This window comes from Chiloscyllium plagiosum, chromosome 28, assembly GCF_004010195.1.
Source record: "Chiloscyllium plagiosum isolate BGI_BamShark_2017 chromosome 28, ASM401019v2, whole genome shotgun sequence".
Classification (NCBI taxonomy): domain Eukaryota; kingdom Metazoa; phylum Chordata; class Chondrichthyes; order Orectolobiformes; family Hemiscylliidae; genus Chiloscyllium; species Chiloscyllium plagiosum.
In genome coordinates this window covers 50483620-50503821 of record NC_057737.1, presented here as the reverse complement: position 1 = coordinate 50503821, position 20202 = coordinate 50483620, and the positions used below count along the sequence as shown (strand labels likewise).

General features: G+C 42.9%; 1 protein-coding gene across 1 annotated transcript in view; it reads right to left on the bottom strand.

Moving 5' to 3' along the window:
* The window catches only part of strip1 (striatin interacting protein 1), a gene marked incomplete at its 5' end in the record, with an annotated part of 196340 nt that overhangs the window by 97594 nt on the left and 78544 nt on the right, over positions 1-20202 (bottom strand). Inside the window, 3 exons of the mRNA XM_043718937.1 lie at positions 4010-4073; positions 11548-11613; positions 18755-18975. Of these exons, the coding sequence (XP_043574872.1) occupies positions 4010-4073; positions 11548-11613; positions 18755-18975 (351 nt within the window). The remainder of the gene's footprint in view (positions 1-4009; positions 4074-11547; positions 11614-18754; positions 18976-20202) is intronic.

Here is a 20202-nt window from a genome sequence, read left to right as displayed (position 1 = left end):
TGCAGCCGACAACAGCCCTCTTCACTGTCCACAACTCCACCTATCTTCGTATCATCTGCAAATTTACTGACCCACCCTTCGACTCCCTCTTCCAAGTCATTAATAAAAATTACAAACAGCAGAGGACCCAGAACTGATCCCTGCGGAACTCCACTTGTAGCTGGGCTCCAGGCTGAATATTTACCATCTATCACCACTCTCTGACTTCGACCGGTTAGCCAGTTTTCTATCTAATTGGCCAAATTTCCCTCTATCCCCTGCCTCCTGACTTTCCGCATAAGCCTATCATGGGGAACCTTATCAAATGCCTTACTAAAATCCATGTATACTACATCCACTGCTCTACCCTCATCCACATGCTTGGTCACCTCCTCAAAGAATTCAATCAGACTTGTAAGGCAAGACCTACCCTTCACAAATCCGTGCTGGCTGTCCCTAAACAAGCAGTGTCTTTCCAGATACTCATAAATCCTTCCCTCAGTACCCTTTCCATTACTTTGCCTACCACAGACGTAAGATCATCCGTGTCAATCTCTGCTGAATGTACTCCAGCGCCAGTATGTCCTTCCTGAGGTGTGGAGCCCAAAATTGGACTCAGTATTCTGAATAGGGCCTAACCAGAGCGTTATAAAGTCCCTGCTTTTTTATTCTAACCTTCTTCAGATAAATTACAACATTACATTCGCTTTCTTAATCTTGGACTCAACCTGCAAGTTAACCTTTAGAGAACCCTGGACTAGCACTCCCAGATCCCTTTGTACTTTGGTTTTATTTTCTCACTGTTTAGAAAACATTCCATGCCTGTATTCTTTTCTCCAAAGTCCAAGACCTTGCATTTGCTCACGTTGAATTTCAGCAGCCATTTCCTGCATCACTCTCCAAAGCTGTCTAAATCATTCTGCAGCCTCCACACCACCGCAATACTACCAGCCTGTCCACCTAACATCGTATCATCGGCAGACTTTGCCAGAATGCCACCAGTCCCTTCATCCACATCATTATTATTTAAAGTGAACAGTTGCGGCCCAACACTGAACACTGCAGGACACCACTTGTCACCAGCTGCCATTCTGAAAAAGAACCTTTTATCCCAACTCTCTGCCTTCTGTCAGATAGTCAATTCTCAATCCATGCCAGTAACTCACCTCAAACACCATGGGCCCTAAACTTACTCAGCAGCCTCCCATGAGACACCTTATCAAAGGCCTTTTGGAAGTCTAGCATACATCCGTTGGGTTTCCCTAGTCTAACTTACTTGTTACCTCTTCAAAGAATTCTAACAGATTTGTCAGTCATGACCTCCCCTTACTGAATCCATGCTGACTTGTTCTAATCCAACCCTGCACTTCCAAGAATTTAGAAATTGCATCCTTAACAATGGATTCTAGAATTTTACCAACTGAGGTTAGGCTAACCGGCCTATAATTTTCCATCTTTTGTCTCATCCTTTCTTGAACAAGGAGGTTATAACAGCAATTTTCCAATCATCTGGGACTTTCCCCGACTCCAATGACTTTTGAAAGGTCACAACCAACGCCTCCGTTATTTCCTCAGCCACCTCCCTGAGAACTCTAGGATGTAGCCCATCAGGGCAGGAGATATGTCAATTTTAGAACTTTTAGCTTTCCTAGCACTTTTTCTTTTGTAATAGCTACCATACTCAACTCTGCCCCCGACTCTCCTTAATTTTTGGACATTACTCATGTCTTCCACTGTGAAAACTGACATGAAGTTTTTCAGCAATGTCCTTACCTCCCAGCACTAGCCTTGCTGCATCAACTTGGAGCAGCCCTACATCTACTTTTGCCTCTCGTTTGTTTCTTATGTGTTGAAAGGAGCTTTTACTATCATTTTAAATATTATTGGCTAGCCTACCTTCATATTTCATTCTCTCCTTATTTCTCTCTTTATTGTCCTCGGTTTGTTTTTGTAGTCTTCCTAATCTTCTGATTTCCCAGTGCTCTTGGCCACTTTATAGGCTCTCTCTTTTCCTTTGATACATTTTCTGACTTCCGTTGTCAGCCATGGCTGCTTAATTCCCACCCAATCCCACCCCAGGTAATCTTTCTTTTCTTTGGGATGAACTCTGTACTGTGTCCTCAATTACACCCAGAAACTCCTGCCATTGTTGCTCTATCTTCCCCACTAGGTTTTCCTTCCAGTCACTTTTTGTCAGTTCCTCTCTCCTGCCCCTCTAATTATCTTTATTTAATGGTAGCACCATTACATCCGATTTTGCCTTCTCTCTTTCCAGCTGCAGACTAAACTCTACCATATTATGATCGCTAGCTTCTAAGTGTTCCCTTACTTTAAAATCTTTTATAAAGTCTGGCTCATTACTTAGCACTAAGTCCAGAAGAGCCTGCTCCCTTGTGGGCTCCATCACAAGCTGTTCCATCTAGTAGGCATTCCATGAATTCCATTTCTCTGCATCCACCGGCAACATTATTCACTTAGTCCACCTACATACTGAAGTCCCCCATGATCACCGTGACCTTGCCTTTCTGACATGCTCTATCTATTTCCCGGTACATCTTGCACCTCTGGTCCTGACCACTATTGGGAGGTCTGTACGTAACTCCCATTATGGCTTTTTTGCCTTTGTGGTTCCTCAACGCCACCCATAGTCTCCACATCATCTGACCCTATGTCATTCAGTGCCATAGATTCAATTCCATTCTTAACTAACAAGGCAAGTTGTCCGCCCACCTCCCTGTCTTTTCGATAAGTCGTAAATCCTTGGATGTTTAACTGTCAGTCCTGAACCCCCCGCAACCACATCTGTGAAGCCTACCACATCATAATCATTCACAACGATTTGTGCTGTTAATTCATCTACTTTGTTACGAATACTACAAACATTCAGGTAAAGCAGCTTAATGCTAATTTTCTTATCCTCACGATACCCAACATCTCTAGTAATATATCCTAAGTTATCCTTCCTTTTTGCTTCATTCCTAGTCTGCCTTGAACTTAAACCCTGCACACATGCTAACCCGCTGCTTATTTTTCTATTTGACTCCATACACCCTGTCGTTTTCCCTTTCTCTTCCCCCCGACTCACAAGTTTAAAGTCCTAGTGACCACCCTATTTACCCCTTTTGCTAGAACACTGTCCTTTGGGTGGTAGATTTTAATGCTCAGCACCAAGACTGGCTCAGACAGCAGCACTACTAATTGAGCTGATCAGGTCCTAAAGGACATTGCTGCCAGACTGGGTCTGTGGCAGGTGGTGAGGGAAACAACATGAGGGGAAAAACATACTTCACCTCATCCTTATCAATTTTCCAGCTGTACATATACCTAGTCATGATAGTATTAGTAAGAGTTACCATCGCACTGTCCTTATTGAGACAAACTCCTGCCTTAGTATTGATAACACCCCACATTATGTTGTGTGGCAATATCACCGTGCTAAGTGGGACAGATCTAGCAATTCCACACTGGGTATCCATGAAGTGCTTTGGGTCAACAGGAGAAGAATTGTGGCACACAAATGCCAGGCAATCTAACATCCACCCCTTGAAATTCAATAGTGTTACCATCACTGATTCCACCACTATCAACATCATGGAGTTGTCTTTGACCAGAAATTCAACTAGACTTGCCATATAAATGCACTGCCAACTGGAGGTGTCAGAAGCTATGAAACCCTGCCGTGAATAACACTTCCTGACTCCCCAAAGCTTGTCCCCCATCGACAAGGCACAAGTCAGGAGTGTGATGGAATACTCCTTACTTGCCTGGATGGGTGTAGCTCCAACAACACGCAAGAAGCTTGACACCTTCCAAGACAAAGCAGCAAATTACTGGAGTGTTGGTGCATGTGAAAGTATTTCCTGATACATAGATAATGGAAAAATATGGAGAAAATAAAGCAAAACATCTGGAGATTGTATACTTTTTGCATCAAGATAGAGACAGAAGAAACCAAGTTTGACAATGACATTTGTAGTTTTTCAGAGGAACAGTTGCTGTAGTCAATTAATAGCTGCATTTGCTCACATACCTGCTTAAGAGTTTTTATACTTTCGTGAATGGGCCGTGGTAATCCAACAATGGTATCCGTGTCACTGTAAAGAAAAGTATATTTCAAAATACAATTACAACTGCAACCTTCTCCAAGAACGTTTTGAGTCCACAACAATTTTGATCATATTCACAGACTACATTCTGTATCCAAGAAGTTAAATACTGGTTTCATACAAATGCAACTCCTGTGTTTTTCACGATTTCACAATGGGAACAAAAACAGTTTTGCAATATGTTTCTATCCGTTTATTGCATCCAAGTTTGATTTTCAATTGTTGACCAAATTCCTAATTTGCTGGCTTCTCAGTGACTCCTGAGACAGAATTCAGAGAAATGGCAGATGGAGTTCAATCCGGACAAATGCGAGGTGATGCATTTTGGAAGATCCAATTCAAGAGTGAATTATACAGTAAATGGAAAAGTCCTGGGGAAAATTGAGGTACAGAGATATCTGGGTGTTCAGGTCCATTGTTCCCTGAAGGTGACAACGCAGGTCAGTAAAGTGGTCAAGAAAGCATATGGCATGCTTTCCTTTTTCGGACAGGGTATTGAATACAAGAGTTGGCAGGTCATGTTACAATTGTATAGGATTTGGTTTGGCCACATTTGGAATATTACATATAGTTCTGGTTGCCAAATTACCATAAGAATGTTGATGCTTTAGAAAGGATGCAGAGGAGCAAAGGGATACAGATCTTTAGAAAATAGGCAGGAGGTTTAGATAGAGGAACTGGATTAGCGCAGGCTTGGAGGGCCAAAGGGCCCGTTCCTGTGTTGTAATTTTCTTTGTTCTAAATTGGGGCAAGGACAATTCTGATGTAAAGAAGATATTAGGCTCAGATGGGATGTATTCCAAATTACTGAGACAACTAAGAAGCAAACTGTGCAGCCAGGCACCCTCATATACAGGACTAGTCCCAGAGTGACTGAAGAATTGCGAACATGACACTGTTGTTCAAAAAAGGGCAAAGGAATAAGGAAACTACAGATTGTCAGCTTGACAATAATAGTGGGAAAACTGATGGAGACCATAATATGGGATAAGGTAAATAAACCCTTAGAGAAAAATAAGTTAATACTGGACAGGCTCCATGGTTTTGTAAAAAGCAGGTCCTGTCAGACTAATTTGACTATGCTCTTTGACAAAGTGAGACAGGCAGTGGATCAGGACAATATTGTGGATGTAGTATATTTGGGCTTCCTGAAAGCATTTGATAGTGCGCCATATGGCAGATGGTTAGCAAGCTGGACGTGTTTGGGAAAGTTGGATAAACTACAGGATACAGAGTATAGGTATGGATGGGCATTTCTCAGATTGGAGAAGAGTTGAAAACAGCATTCCCCAGGAATTGGTGTTGGGACGCTTGCTTTTTCTGATCTTACAAACACTTTGGAGATGGCTGTTGATGGCAAAATCTCTAAATTTGCAGACTATACTAAACTAGGGAGAACACTGAATTGCGAGGATAATGCTGAGGTGATTTCAGAGGGTCACTGGCATGTTGGTCAAATGGACAAACACCTGACAGATGAATTTCAATGAACAGAAATGTGAGACAATGTATTTCAGTATGAGAAGCACAGAGAAATAACATAAGCTCAGTGGTACAACTATGAGGGGAGTACTAAAATAGGGGGACATCATGGTACAATGAAATATTTTGCTTAAGGGGGTCAGGCAAGTTGAAATAGTTGCTAAGGCTTATGGGATTGTTGGGTTTATAAATAGAAGCATAGAGTATAAAAGCAAGGAAATTATGTTGTACCTTCACAAATCATTGGCCACATCCCATTTGTAGTAGTGTTCAGTTCTGGGCACCTTATTTAAGAAGGATGTTAAAGCATTGGTGAGAGTGCAAAGGAGATTTACTAGAATGATACCAGGAATGAGGGATTTTTGTTTCAAGGAAAGAATAGAGAAACTGGGCTTCTTTACTTAGAGTTGTTACGATTTGGAATAGGCTGCTTGAGAGTGGTGGAGGCAGAATCCATAGGAATTCCAAAATGCACCTGAATATATATTTGAAAGTGATTAATTTAGAGGGTCATGGAAATAGGGCTTGGTTCTGGATTACCGGTCCAGTCACTTTGCGATGACACTATTACCATGAGGTGGAGCAGGAGAGAGCGAGAGCGAGAGAGAAAGAAGGGGTGGAGCGAGATAGGGGTGGGGGAAGGATGGAGCAGGGGGAAGGATGGGGATGGATGGAGTGGGTGGGAGGGGGTTGAGGGATGGAGCAGGAGGGAGGAGGAATCGAGTGGATGGGAGTGGTGGTGACAGCTAGAGTAAGACAAGAGTGGGGGGGGAAGGGATGGAGCTACAGAGAGAGAGAGAGACAGAGAGAAAAAAAGAGAGATGGAGTAAACACAAAACACTGAAAGAATGCATTTGAGTGAGCGAGCGAGGATGAGAACCTGTGAGAAAGAGAGCAAGGTGGTGGACTAAAGAAAGCCCATGCTAGCAAAAGAGCACAACCTACACAAAATATTAGTGGGATAGAATTAGAGAGTACCAGTGAAGGAGAGAATGGGCAAATGAGAAGAGTGGAGGGGAGGCAAGAAAAATTGCAAGAGAAAGCATGTGAGAACGAGACAGCTCACAGCCAACTGAGGGAGAGAGAGTGCAATGAGATGGCGCACTGAGGGGGCTAGTGAAAGCTGGTGAGCAAGTGAGAGCAAGCGAATGAAAGCAGGTGTGAGAGCTCAAGATAGGGAGAGAGAGACTGGACAACGAGATTGGATGAGCAAGAAAGAGAAAACAGCCAAGCGATTATCGTTGAGTAAGACAGTAGGTGAAGGAGAGCGCGGGAGAATGAGTAAACAAGAGGAAGTGGGCTAGAGAGCAGGGTAACGCAAGGGGATTTTTGTACAATAGTCAAGACACCTTGCTAGAGATGTATTTGTAGAGAGACGTGATGTGAATTGTAGACAGCCTCAGTGAGACCGCACATGGAATACTGTGCAGAGTTTGGTCTCCACTGGGGCAGCATGGTGGCTCAGTGGTTAGCACTGCTGCCTCACAACACCAGGGTCCCAGGTTTGATTCTGGCCTCGGGCACCTGTCTGTGTGGAGTTTGTACATTCTTCCCGTGTCTGCGTGGGTTTCCTCCAGGTGCTCCGGCTTCCTCCCACAGAGCAAAGATGTGCAGGTCAGGTGAATTGGTCATGCTAAATTGCCCATAGTGTGAGGTGCATTAGTCGGAGGGTCTGGGTGGGTTACTCTTCGGCGTGTCAGTGTGGACTTGTTGGGCCGAAGAGCCTGTTTCCACACTGTAGGGAATCTAATCTAATTAAAGGAAGAATATACTGGCCAGAGGCAATGCAATGGAGATTCATGAAACTAAACCCTGAGATCACAGTATTGTCTTTTGTGGACAGATTGAGGAAGCTTGACCAGTATGTTCTAGAATTTTAAAGAATGTCCTTGAAACATACAACATTCTTGGTTTGACAAAGTGGCTATAGCTGGAGTGTTTCCACTGGTTTTAGAAGCAGGGTGCATGGCCACAGAATGATGGCTTGGCCATTGAAAGAGGAGATCTTCCACTCAAAATATGGTGAACCTGAGAGGACTGTGAAAGCTCATTTATTGAGAAGGTTCAACACAGAAATCAACAGACTCCTGGATTCTTCGGCATCAAAAGATACAGAGATAGCATAGGTAAATGGTCAACTATGATCGAAGATAGTGTCTGCTGACACTCAAACTGCGGGGCAACTGCATATGGGCATTCACTCAAACACGCATGTACATAATTCCATCGCCTCAATGTCACTGAATCATGCGCAAAGTCTATACTATGCACGTGCACAGAACAGGCATGACATTGAAATAGGGATCAGACCAGGAGGGGGCTAGAGAGAACAGACAGGGTTGGAGGGAAGGAGGGAGAACAAACAAGGGTCGATGGTTATAACAAAGAGGGCTCAGGAGCAGGAAGGAGCTCCTGAGAGATCATCTTTCCTCTCACTTCCTTCTCCTTTGTTACCCCTTCTCGGTTCCTTCACCCACCCAAAAGCCCTCATTCTCTCCTTGGGTCTTTGAAATTTCTTTTGCCCCACCAAACAGGCCTTGATCTCTCTCCTCCTGAAAACCATATGTATTCTTATGGGCAATTTAAAGCAGCTGGTGTCACCAAATACAGTCCCTAAGGAACAGACATTCTCATTAAAGTTAATTGACCCAAAACATTTTTCTCAGAGATACTGAAAGATGTACAAATTACATCCAGGACTTATTTTTGTTTTACACTGCCAACAATAAATAGCATTTTGTTTTTGGGTTAAATATTGGACAGCTGGCAAATTGCATCAGACATTATTTGTTCAGAAATAAATACAGAAAATGCTGGGGAAATAAACTCAACAGATTAGGCAGCATCTGTGTAGAAAGGGAAACGAGTTAGTATCTCAGTCTGTGACCTTCCATCCCTCTTTGTAATGTTTGTGCTGAAGATGTAACCACTACAAAAAATGTATTTCTGGAATGTGGTGTACATGGATTTCAGTAAAGTGTTTGATAAGGTTCTCCACAGTAGGCTATTGTAGAAAATGTGGAGACATGGGATTGAGGGTAATTTAGCAGGTTGGATCAGAAATTGGCTAGCTGAAAGACAAAAGGTGGTGGTTGATGAGAAATCTTCATCCTGGAGTTGTTACTAGTGGTGTACCGCAAGGATCTATTTTGGTGCCACTGTTTGTCATTTTTATAAATGACCTGGATGAGGGCTTTTATTGGTAGAGGGAGCCATGAGGTCATGTTGCAGCTGTACAAAAATCTGGTGCTGCCGCACTTGCAGTACTGCGTATAGTTCTGGTCACCGTACTATAGGAAGGATATGGAAACACTGGAAAGGGTGCAGAGGAGATTTACCAGAATGGTCCCTGGTATGGAGGGAAGGTCTTCCAAGGAAAAGCTGAGGGACTTGGGGCTGTTTTCGTTAGATAGAAGGTTGAGAGATGACTTAATAGAGACATACAAGATGATCAGCAGTGAGAGTCTATTTCCTCAGATGGTGATGGCTAGCATGAAGAAACATAGTTTTAAACTGAGGAATGATAGGCATTGGATAGATGTCAGAGGTAGGTTCTTTCCTCAGAGTAGTAAGCGCGTGGAATGCCCCGCAACAGTGGTAGACTTGCCAACTTTAAAGGACATTTAAATGGTAATTGGATAATCATATGGATGATAATGGAGTAGTGTAGGGTGCAACATCAAGGGCTGAAGGGCCTGTACTATGCTGTAACATTCTATGTTCTATATCTTTTTTTTCCGCTTCAACAGAGGATTCCTCCATCAGCATGATGGCCAGGACTCTTGATTTGTCTGCCACATATCCTGCATTTCTGCTCTCACCCCTTCCCCTCCCATTTAGAACCACAATCTGTTTCCTCTTGTACCCCACCAGCTTCCATAATCAACTTCGAATTTTCCATCATTTCTACTACTTCCAATGTAATGTCACCAAAGATAACTTGCCCTCCCCTTTTAGCATTCCGAAGGGTGTGTTTCCTCCATGATACTGTGGGCCACTTCTTCATCAGCTCTAACACTCCATTCCCTTCACGTGGCACCTTTCCAGGCAAACATCTGCCTTTTTACCTCCTCACCATCTCATGCCTCAAATACTCACTTCACATCAAATAGTGATTTTAAGTGGAATTCACTCAATCTAGTCTACGGAATTCACTACACACAAAATGGCCTCCTCTGCAAAAGAGGCAAAATGCAGATTGCGTGACCACTGCTGAACTTCTGTGATCTGTATTAAGATCAGAATTCTTACTAAGCAAATCTGATCTCAAACTGCAATCTGCCTTGATAGACTTTTTGTTTTGAAAATGTGTTGCTGGAAAAGCGCAGCAGGTCAGGCAGCATCCAGGTTTCAGGAGAATCGACGTTTCGGGCATAAGCCCTTCTTCAGGAATGAGCCTCATTCCTGAAGAAGGGCTTATGCCCGAAATGTCGATTCTCCTGTTCCCTGGATGCTGCCTGACCTGCTGCGCTTTTCCAGCAACACATTTTCAGCTCTGATCTCCAGCATCTGCAGCCCTCACTTTCTCCTCAAAGACTTTTCGTTTTACTGGACACAAATATGCAACGCTACAAACTTGGTTTTACTGATGGAATGTTACTGTACAAAAGAAATGATGATAAAATATATCAAAGCAAACCAAACTACTTACATATAACAAAGTTTAAAAGATCCCAGTAACATCTCATTCTCGTACTCAAACACCAGAGAGAAATCCCTTCTCCATCCCTTTTAGGGTTTAACTTAGTGATGGATTCAGTTCCTGGCTCAGAGATTTTGATAGCCTCTTTTTTAATTTGTTGTGCACCTGAGCTCAGACTTCTCTCTGCTGCACATAATTACTTCATTGTTTTAAACAAACACTTTTGGTCTGTACACAGTTAAAAATCACACAACACCAGGTTATAGTCCAACAGGTTTGACTGGAGGCACTAGCTTTCAAAGCGCCGCTCCTTCATCAGGTGGTTGTAGAGGACACAACTGTAAGACACAGAGTTTATTGCAAAAGTTTACAGTGTGATGTAACTGAAATTATACATTGAAAAATACCTTGATTGTTTGTTGAGTCTTTCATCTGTTTGAATACCATGATAGTTTCACTTCTTTCATATGGTGTCTTACAATTGTATCCTCCACAACCACCTGATGAAGGAGCAGCGCTCTGAAAGCTCGTGTTTCCAATTAAACCTGTTGGACTATAACCTGGTGTTGTGTGATTTGTAACTTTGTGCACCCCAGTCCAACACCAGCATCTCCAAATCATGACTTTTGGTCTGGAACTTTTAAACTTAACTGAGGTAAGCTCTTTCTTAACAGCACTAAAATGATCTTCCTTTCTCATGAGCAATGGTTTTCCAGATGCAGTTTAAGCCAAGACTTCTGAAAACAGCCAAAACTGCAAGTACAAAATTAATTTTTTCCAAGCTATGGATGTTTTCCCAAATCAAAAGAACAATTGCAGAATCTTCTGAAAGTCTAGTACTCTACCCTGTTTACTTTGTTCACTCAGACACACTCCCAATGTAAGAAGTCCCATTACACTCCAGAAGATCTCCCTATAATAGTTTTTTAAAAAATCATTACAGAAATGCTGCTAGTTAATAATTAAACCTCTTAAGATATGGAGGAAACACATATGCCATTATTTACAAAATTCAAAGATTTAAAATAAATGATGTTATAATAAATATAAATCACACCTAACATTACATCTGTCCTATGACCTGTCACCTTGGTTCTTGGCTTACTGCACTGCATCAGTATGGACAATGAAAAATGGAAAGTTATTGTGAACGATGTAGTTCATATAGAACACAGCTAGAAATGAGAGATTTCAGGACTTGTGCCTAATACTGCAGTGTGATCACAGCAATTTAGTTCCATTAACTGTCAGGTGAAAATAATTTCTTATCCAATAAAAAAATTACACACTGAAAATCAAAGGAATGACTAGCAATGAGCCAACAAATTGGATACTCACTTGCCTAAAGTATAACCGATGAACTTACTCCTGCTGGATTCCAAAAACGTTTCAATGTCTTTTTCTCTGTGGAGGAAAAAACTCATCATAATCATGAGGGCAAGAAAACACCAAAAAATTCAAGTGACTCAGGTTTCCATTTGAAACACCAGTTAGCAAAAGTAAAACGGTCTTTGGTTCCATTTTGGTAAGGAACTACAATTATATCATTATCATTTGGTCAATGTATTCCAGTGACCCCTGTAAATTGCATGAACAAATCAATTCAGTCCACATGATATCAAGAAACTATTTTTGCAGAATTTCATTGCTATGGGCTCAGGAATACTGATTAAGTCTTGTAATCAAAACTACCAGTACTCTGAGATAACTTGTTCCAATACAATTACAAAACTGGCATCCATCGAACGATATGCGACATTACTTTGGTATGTACGATCCACAAAAAGGGAAAATCTAACATGGCCAAACACCACGCCATCAGTATACTTACGGTCAACAGCAAAGCAATGGAAATATCACGATCAATGCCATCAAGTGGTTTTTATTCAACAATAATGGATCCATTGACATTAAGTTTGGATTCCACCTGAACTGTTGAACTCATAACACGATCGAGATGTGGACAAAAGGGCTGAATTCCACAGGTCAGGTGAGAGTGACTGCCCTTGACATCAAGGCTGCATTTTAACAATGTGGTATCATCGAGCTCCAGCAAAACGGGAATCAGGGAAGAAAACCCTTCACTAGTTGTAGTAATGCCTAGCACACAGGAAGATGGCTGTGGTTGTTGAAAGTCAATCATTTCAGACATGGGATATAACTGTCAGAATTCTCCAGGGTGGTGTTCTAGGCCCAATCACCCTCAGCTGCTTCACCAAGGACCTCGATTTCATCATAAGGTCAAGAGGGGGGTATTCGCTGATGACTGCACTGTTCATGATACTGAAGCAGTGCATGTCCAAATGCAGCAAAATCTGGGCAACATTCAGAATTAGAATGTTTAGTAACAAGTCACATTTGATGACTCCAAAAAACGAATCCCACCATCATCTCTTGACATTCAATGGCATTACTAAACTTGAGTCCTCCACCCTGGAGGTTAGCAATAACCAGAAAGTGAACTGATCAACCATATAGAACATAAAATATATCAGCGCAGTACAGGCCCATCGCCCCTCAATATTGTGCTGACCTGTGGAATCAATTTGAAGCCCATCTAATATACACTATTCCATTCTCATCCATATGCCTATTCAATGACCATGTAAATGCCCTTGAAGTAGGCTAGTCTACCACCGTTGCAGGCAGTGCATTCAACACACCTACCACTGAGTAATAAAGAAACTACCTCTGACATCTGTCCTATATTTATCACCCCTCAATTTAAAGCTACGGCCCATCGTGCTGGCCATCGCCTTCTGAGGAAAAAGGTTCTCATTGTCCAACCTATCTACTCCACCTGATTATCTTACATGCCTCAAGACACCTTCAACCTCCTCCTCTCTAACAAAAACAGTCTCAAGCCCCTCAACCTTTCCTCATAAAGACCTTCCCTCCATACCAGGCAACATCCTTGTAAATCTCCCCTGAACTCTTTCCATAGCTTCCACATCCTTCCTATAATGCGGTGACCAGAACTGTATGCAATACTCCAAATGTGGCCACACCAGAGTTTTGTACAGTTGCAGCATGATCTCATGACTCAAACTCAATCTCTCTATCAATAAATGCCCGTATTACACAGGAGGAAGTGCTGGATGTCTTGAAACGCCTAAAGATGGATAAATGCCCAGGACCGGATCAGGTGTACCCTTGAACTCTGTGGGAAGCTGAAGAAGTGATTGCTGGGTGTCTAGCTGAGATATTTGTATCAGCGATAGTCACAGGTGAGGTGCCAGAAGACTAGAGGTTGGCTAACGTGGTGCCACTGTTTAAGAAGTTTGGTAAGGTCAAGTCAGGGAATTATAGACCAGTAAGCCTGACCTCAGTGGTGGGCAAGTTGTTGGAGGGAATCCTGAGGGACAGGATGTACATGTATTTGGAAAGGCAAGGATTGATTCAGGAGAGTCAACATGGCTTTGTGCGTGGGAGATTATGTCTCACAAACTTGATTGAGTTTTCTCGAGAAGTAACAAAGAGGATTGACGAGGGCAGAGCGGTAGATGTCATCTTTATGGACTTCAGTAAGGTGCTCGACAAGGTTCCCCATGGGAGACTGATTAGCAAGGTTAGATCTCAGGGAATACAGGGAGAACTAGCTATTTGGATACAGAACTGGCTCAAAGGTAGAAAACAGGGTGGTGGTGGAGGGTTGTTTTTCAGACTGGAGGCCTGTGACCAGTGGAGTGCCATAAAGATTGGTGCTGAGTCCTCTACGTTTTGTCATTTACATAACTGATTTGGATGCCAGCATAAAAGATACAGTTAGTAAGTTTGCAGATGACATCAAAATTGGAGGTGTAGAAGACAGTGAAGAGGGTTACCTCAGATTACAACAGGATCTTGACCAGATGGGCCAATGGCAGTGGCAGATAGAGTTTAATTCAGATAAATGAGGGGTGCTGCATTTTGGGAAAGCAAATCTTAGCAGGCCTTATACACTTAATGGTAAGGTCCTAGGGAGTGTTGCTGAACAAAGAGACCTTTGAGTGCAGATTCATAGCTCCTTGAAATTGGAGTCGCAGGTAGACAGGATAGTGAAGGTGGTGTTTGGTATGCTTTCCTTTATTGGTCAGAGTATTGAGTACAGCAGTTGGGAGGTCATGTTGCGGACATTGGTTAGCCACTGTTGGAATATTGCGTGCAATTCTGGTCTCCTTCCTATCTGAAAGATGTTGTGAAGCTTGAAAGGGTTCAGAAAAGATTTACAAGGATGTTGCCAGGGTTGGAGGATTTGAGCTATATGGAGAGGCTGATCAGACTGGGGCTGTTTTCTCTCAAGCCTCAGAGGCTGAGGGGTGACCTTCTAAAGATTTACAAAATTACCAGGGACATGGACAGGGTAAATAGGCAAAGTCTTTTCCCTGGGGTTGGGGAGTCCAGAACCAGTGGGCATAGGTTTAGGGCGAGAGGGGAAAGATATAAAATAGACCTACGGGGCAACTTTTCACACAGAGGGTGGTACATGTATGGAATGAGCTGCCTGAGGAAGTGGTGGAGGCTGGTACAATTGCAACATTTAAGAGGCATTTGGATGGGTATATGAATAGGAAGGGTTTGGAGGGATATGGGCTGGGTGCTGGCAGGTGGGACTAGATTGGGTTGGGATAGATGGTCGGCATGGACGGGTTGGACCAAAGGGTCTGTTTCCATGCTGTACATTTCTATGACTCTATAACACACCATATGCCTTCTTAACAACCCTGTCAACGTGGGTGGCAACTTTCAAGGGCCTATGTACCTGGCCACAAATCTCTCTGCTTATCTACATTACCAAGAGTCTTACTATTAGCCGAGTACTCTTTGTTCCTGTTACTCCTTCCAAAGTGAATCACCTCTCACTTATCCGCATTAAACTCCATTTTCCACCTCTCAGCCCAGCTCTGCAGCTTATTTATGTTTCTCTATAACCTACATCCTTCATCACTATCCACAACTGTACCAACTTTAGTGTCATCTGCAAATTTACCAATCCATCCTTCTATACCCTCATCCAGGTCATTTATGAAAATGACAAACAGCAATGGCCCCAAAACAGGTCCTTGCAGTACCCTACTAGTAACTGAACTCCAGGATGAATATTTCTCATCAACCACCACCCTCTGTCTTCTTTCAGCTAGCCAATTTCTGTTCCAAATTGCTAAATCACCCTCAATCCCATGCCTCTGTATTTTCTGCAATAGCCTACCATGGGGGACCTTATCAAACACCTTACTGAAACCCATATACACCACATCAACTGCTTTACTTTCATCCACCTGTTTGGTCACCTTCTCAAAGAACTCAATAGGTTTGTGAGGCACCACCTCACCGTGTTGACTATCCCTAATCAGCTTATTCCTTCCTAGACGATTATAAATCTATCTCTTATAACCACTTCCAACACTTTATCCACAACCAAAGTAAGGCTCGCAAGTCTATAATTTCCAGGGTTGTTTCTACTCCCCTTCTTGAACAAGGGAACAACATCTACTATCCTGGAGTCTTCTGGCACTATTCCTGTAGATAATGACAACAAAGATCAAAGCCAAAGGCTCAGCAATCACCTCCCTGGTTTCCCAGAAAATCAGAGGATAAATCCCATCTGGCCCAGGGGACTTAGCTATTTTGACACTTTCCAGAATTGCTAACATCTCCACCTTATGCACCTCATCCCATCTCGTCTTATAACCTGTATCTCAATATTCTCCTCGAACACATTGTCTTTTTCCAGTGTGAATACTGACAAAAAGTATTCATTTAACACTTTTCCATCTCCTCCGACTCCACGCACAACTTCCCACTACAATGCTTGATTGGCCCTAATCTTAACCAGTCATTCTTTTATTCTTGATATACCGATAAAAAGCTTTAGGATTTTCCTTGATCCTATCTGCCAACGACTTCTCATGTTCCCTTCTGGCTCTTCTGAGTCCTCTCTTTCGGTGTATCTTGGCTAACTGGTAACCTTCAAGCGTCCTAACTGAGTCTTCACATCTCATCCTAACATAAGCCTTCTTCTTCCTCTTGACAAGAGATTCAACTTGCTTAGTAAACCACAGCTCCCACGCACGACAACTTCTGCCCTGCCTGACCGGTACATACTTATCACAGACCTGCAGCAGCTGGTCCTTGAATAAACTCCACATTTCAATTGGGCCCAGTCCTTACAGCTTCCTTCCTCATCCTATGCATCTTAAATCTTGCCTCATTGCATCGTAATTGCCTTTTCCCCAGCTATAACTCTTGCCCTGCGGTATATATAACTATCCCTTTCCATCACTAAATTCAACATTACCGAATTGTGGTCACTATCACCAAAGTACTCACCTTAAAATCTAACACTTGGTCAGGTTCATTACCCAGTACCAAATCACCCCTTGTTGGCCTGTTTACATACTGTGTCAGGAAACCCTCCTGCACACATTGGACAAAACTGACCCATCTAAAGTACTCGAAATATAGTATTCCCAGTCAATATTAGGAAAGTTGTTATGAAGACCCCATAACAACTACCCTGTCACTCTTGCTCCTATCAAGGATCATCTTTGCTATCCTATCCTCTACATCTCTTGAACAATTTGGAGGCCGAGAGAAAACTCCCAACAGGGTAACCTCTCATTTCCTGTTTGTAATCTCAGCCCATACTACCTTAGTTGACGAGTCCTCAAACACCCTTTCTGCAACCATGATACTGTCCTCGACTAACAGCGTCACACCCTCCCCTCCCACCCCCCACCTTCACCATTTTCTCTGTTCTTACTGAAACATCTAAATCCCAGAACCTGCAATTCCTGTCCCTGCTCTACCCATGTCTCTGAAATGGCTGCAACATTGAAATATCAGATACCAATCCATGCTGCAAATTCACCCACCTTATTCCAGATGTTCCTGGTGTTGAAGTAGACACACTTCAAACCAACTTCTTGCTTGCTGGTGCCTTCTTGTGATCTTGAAATCTTAGTTCTGACTTCACTACTCTTAACCTCCCGTATACTCGAACTACAATTTTGGTTCCCATCCCCCTGCTGAATTAGTTTAAAACCACTGAACAGCATTAACAAAACTCCTCCCCAGGACGTTGGTACGTAAGTATTCTCACTGCAAGAGCAGGTCAGCAGCTGGGAACTCTGAATTAGGCAACTTGCCTCTTGACCTCATTAAAGCCAGTCTACAAAGTACAAGTCAGGAATGTTTGTTCACCACCACCCAGGACAAAGCAGCCTGCTTGACTGCCACACACCTAACACCTTCAACTTCACTCCCTCAACCACCAATACATCCAGCAGCACTAAGCACCATCTATAGAAACACCCAACTCATCGAGGCTCTTTTGACAGCATTTCAGAAACCCATGACTTTTACTGTGGAGAAGGACAAGGACAGCAGACACTTGGGAGCATTGCTCTCCATATCACACACCATTGTGACGTGGAACAGTACTGGCCATTCCTTCAATGTCACTCAGCCAAAATCTTGAAAAGCACTGTGGGCATCCTTTTACAAAATATAACCCCTACAGTGCAGATAAAGGACATTTGGCCCAATGAGTCAGCAGTGATTCTTCAAACAGCATTATTACCAGAACTCCACATTTAACATAGCTAACCTACACATTCCTAGACACTACAGGGTAACTTAGTATGGCCATCCCTACATCTTTGGACTTTGGGAGGAAACCAGAGTATCTGGCAGAAACCCATGCGGACACGGACGGTTACCAAGGCTGAAATCAAACTCAAGTCCCTGGCACTGTGAGGCAACAGTCCTAACCACTGAGCTACTGTACCGCTGGTTGACATGGACTGCAACAGTTCAGCAAGGTGCGTACCAGCACCTTCTCAAGGGCAATAAGGGATGGGGAATAAATGCTCATCTAGCCAGCAACACCCACATCCTGTAACTAATCATTTTTTTTTAAAAAGGTGCCATACAGATTGCTCATAAATTATCCCCCTTTACAATATCACTTCTTTTGGGCCACCTAAAGAGAACCATGGAAATAACTGCAAACTGAATTAAAAGCTCACTTGCAAAAAAAACACAGAATAGAGAATAAAAGAAAAATTGCTGGATCGTCTGTCATCTTCACCCTTCAATGTTTTAAGCAGTTTTGTGCTGCACTGCTGTCAGGAGTAGCAATGATGACATTTCTGCCCTGGTCCTCTCCATAAAATTCATTCGCTATCAATGACAGCATGATCAAGGTTGGAGTTCTCTTTCTTCACAGTTGAACATGTTGATAATCAGGCTGACATTTACTTATTCATTAGCAGGCTTGTCTCTCAATTCTAAATGGAATGAAAATCAAAGGCTAGCCAGTGCAGAAGTGGAAAATCCTTGCCTTGGTGTGCAGTTTCACCAATTGAGGATGCATTGTACAAATGTAAAGGGCAATACAAGAAAGTGTTTCCAGAAAGCAGAAGAGTGGTGACAACTCCTAATTTATGTCTACCAATGGCACTAATGTTTGTATTGGAATATATATTGTCAAGAAACCAAAATAAAGAATACACATCTAGTCTAGTTAATCTCACTGAATAGACAATGAGGAGAAACTGTTTACCTCACTTTTGGGGCCCAAGGCAGTCCCTTTGGGAGTGATAATCGTTCAACAGTAGCATGTGGGAGCGCTGGTGGCAAAACCTCTTCCCTTTCTAAAGAAAATGTTTCAGCCTCAATTGAGTTATCGTTATCATCATTCTCATCATCATCCTCACGAGGATCATCTGTTTTGTACGGGTCTTTCTCATTATAAGCATCCAAATTATCCTGCTTCATCAGTGCCTGTATTGGAAATAAGAACAAAATGATTTAATGGATAGAAAACTGTCAGAGTACAAAAGCTATTTAACACAAAGTGATCAAGTTGTATTCCAAGTAATTTCTTCATCTAATTTACGAGAAGGCCGTTGAACCCTCAAGACTATTCTACAATTCAATAGGATAATGGTTGATCTGACATTCCTTATGTCCACTTCCCTGCCCTCTTCTTGTAACTCTTGATGCCCCATCTGATCAAGAAACAGAGATAGGAGGAGTAGGCCATTCAACCCTTCAAGCCTACTCAGCCAACAAATATGATCATGGCTGACTGTTGAGCTCAATACCCTAATCTGCCCTCCCCATATCCCTTGATCCCTTTAGCCACAAGAACTATATCTATCTCTTCTTGAAGCACATGTTTTAGCCTCACTTTTTGAAGCTCAGCACTCTCTGGGTGAAGAAATTGCTCTTCATCTCAGTCCTAAAAAGTTTACTCCTTACCATTAAACTACGACACCTAGTTCAGGATTCCCCCCACTATTGTGAATATCCTTCCTGCATCTAATCTGTTTAGTCCTGTTAAAGTTACAGAGTTTTCTACGAAAGTCTCCCTCACTTCTCTAAACTTTCAGTGAATACAATCCTAACAAAGTCAATGTTTTCTCATACGTCAGTCTTGCCACACAAGGAATCAATTTGGTAAACCTTCGTGCATCCCCTCTGTAGCAAGAAAATCTTACGTCAATAAAGGATAGCTGTTTATCTATCTCAGCCTTAAATACAGGCAAGAACTCTGCTCCCACAGTTATTTGGTCTCTTGGCAGCTTTTGACGGGCTCCGGCCTGGTCTGTTGGTGGCTCGTGGTGGGCCTGGGCCTGGGCCTGGGCACTTGGTGGTATGTCAGCTGGTGTCTCAATGGCTCATGGTGGTGTTTTGGCTAGGCTAGCTTTTTAACACTCATTTCTCTACTTTGCACCTAAATCTTTTTTGTACCTAGGTACCTACGATAGCACTATGCGTGGTGACATTATACACTTTTCACTGTTTTTCTGTACTTCTGTACTTGAGTACATGTGACAATAAAATCTAACTCTAAGTTCCCACTTCGTTGGACGAGGGGGCCGGGTCGGCGCTGGACGAGGGGGCCGGTGTTGAACGGGATGGGGCGGGGTGGTGGCCAGGACGATGTGGGGGCGGAGGGGCGGGGTCGGTGTTGGACGTGGCAGGAGGACGGGGTCGGTGTTAGAT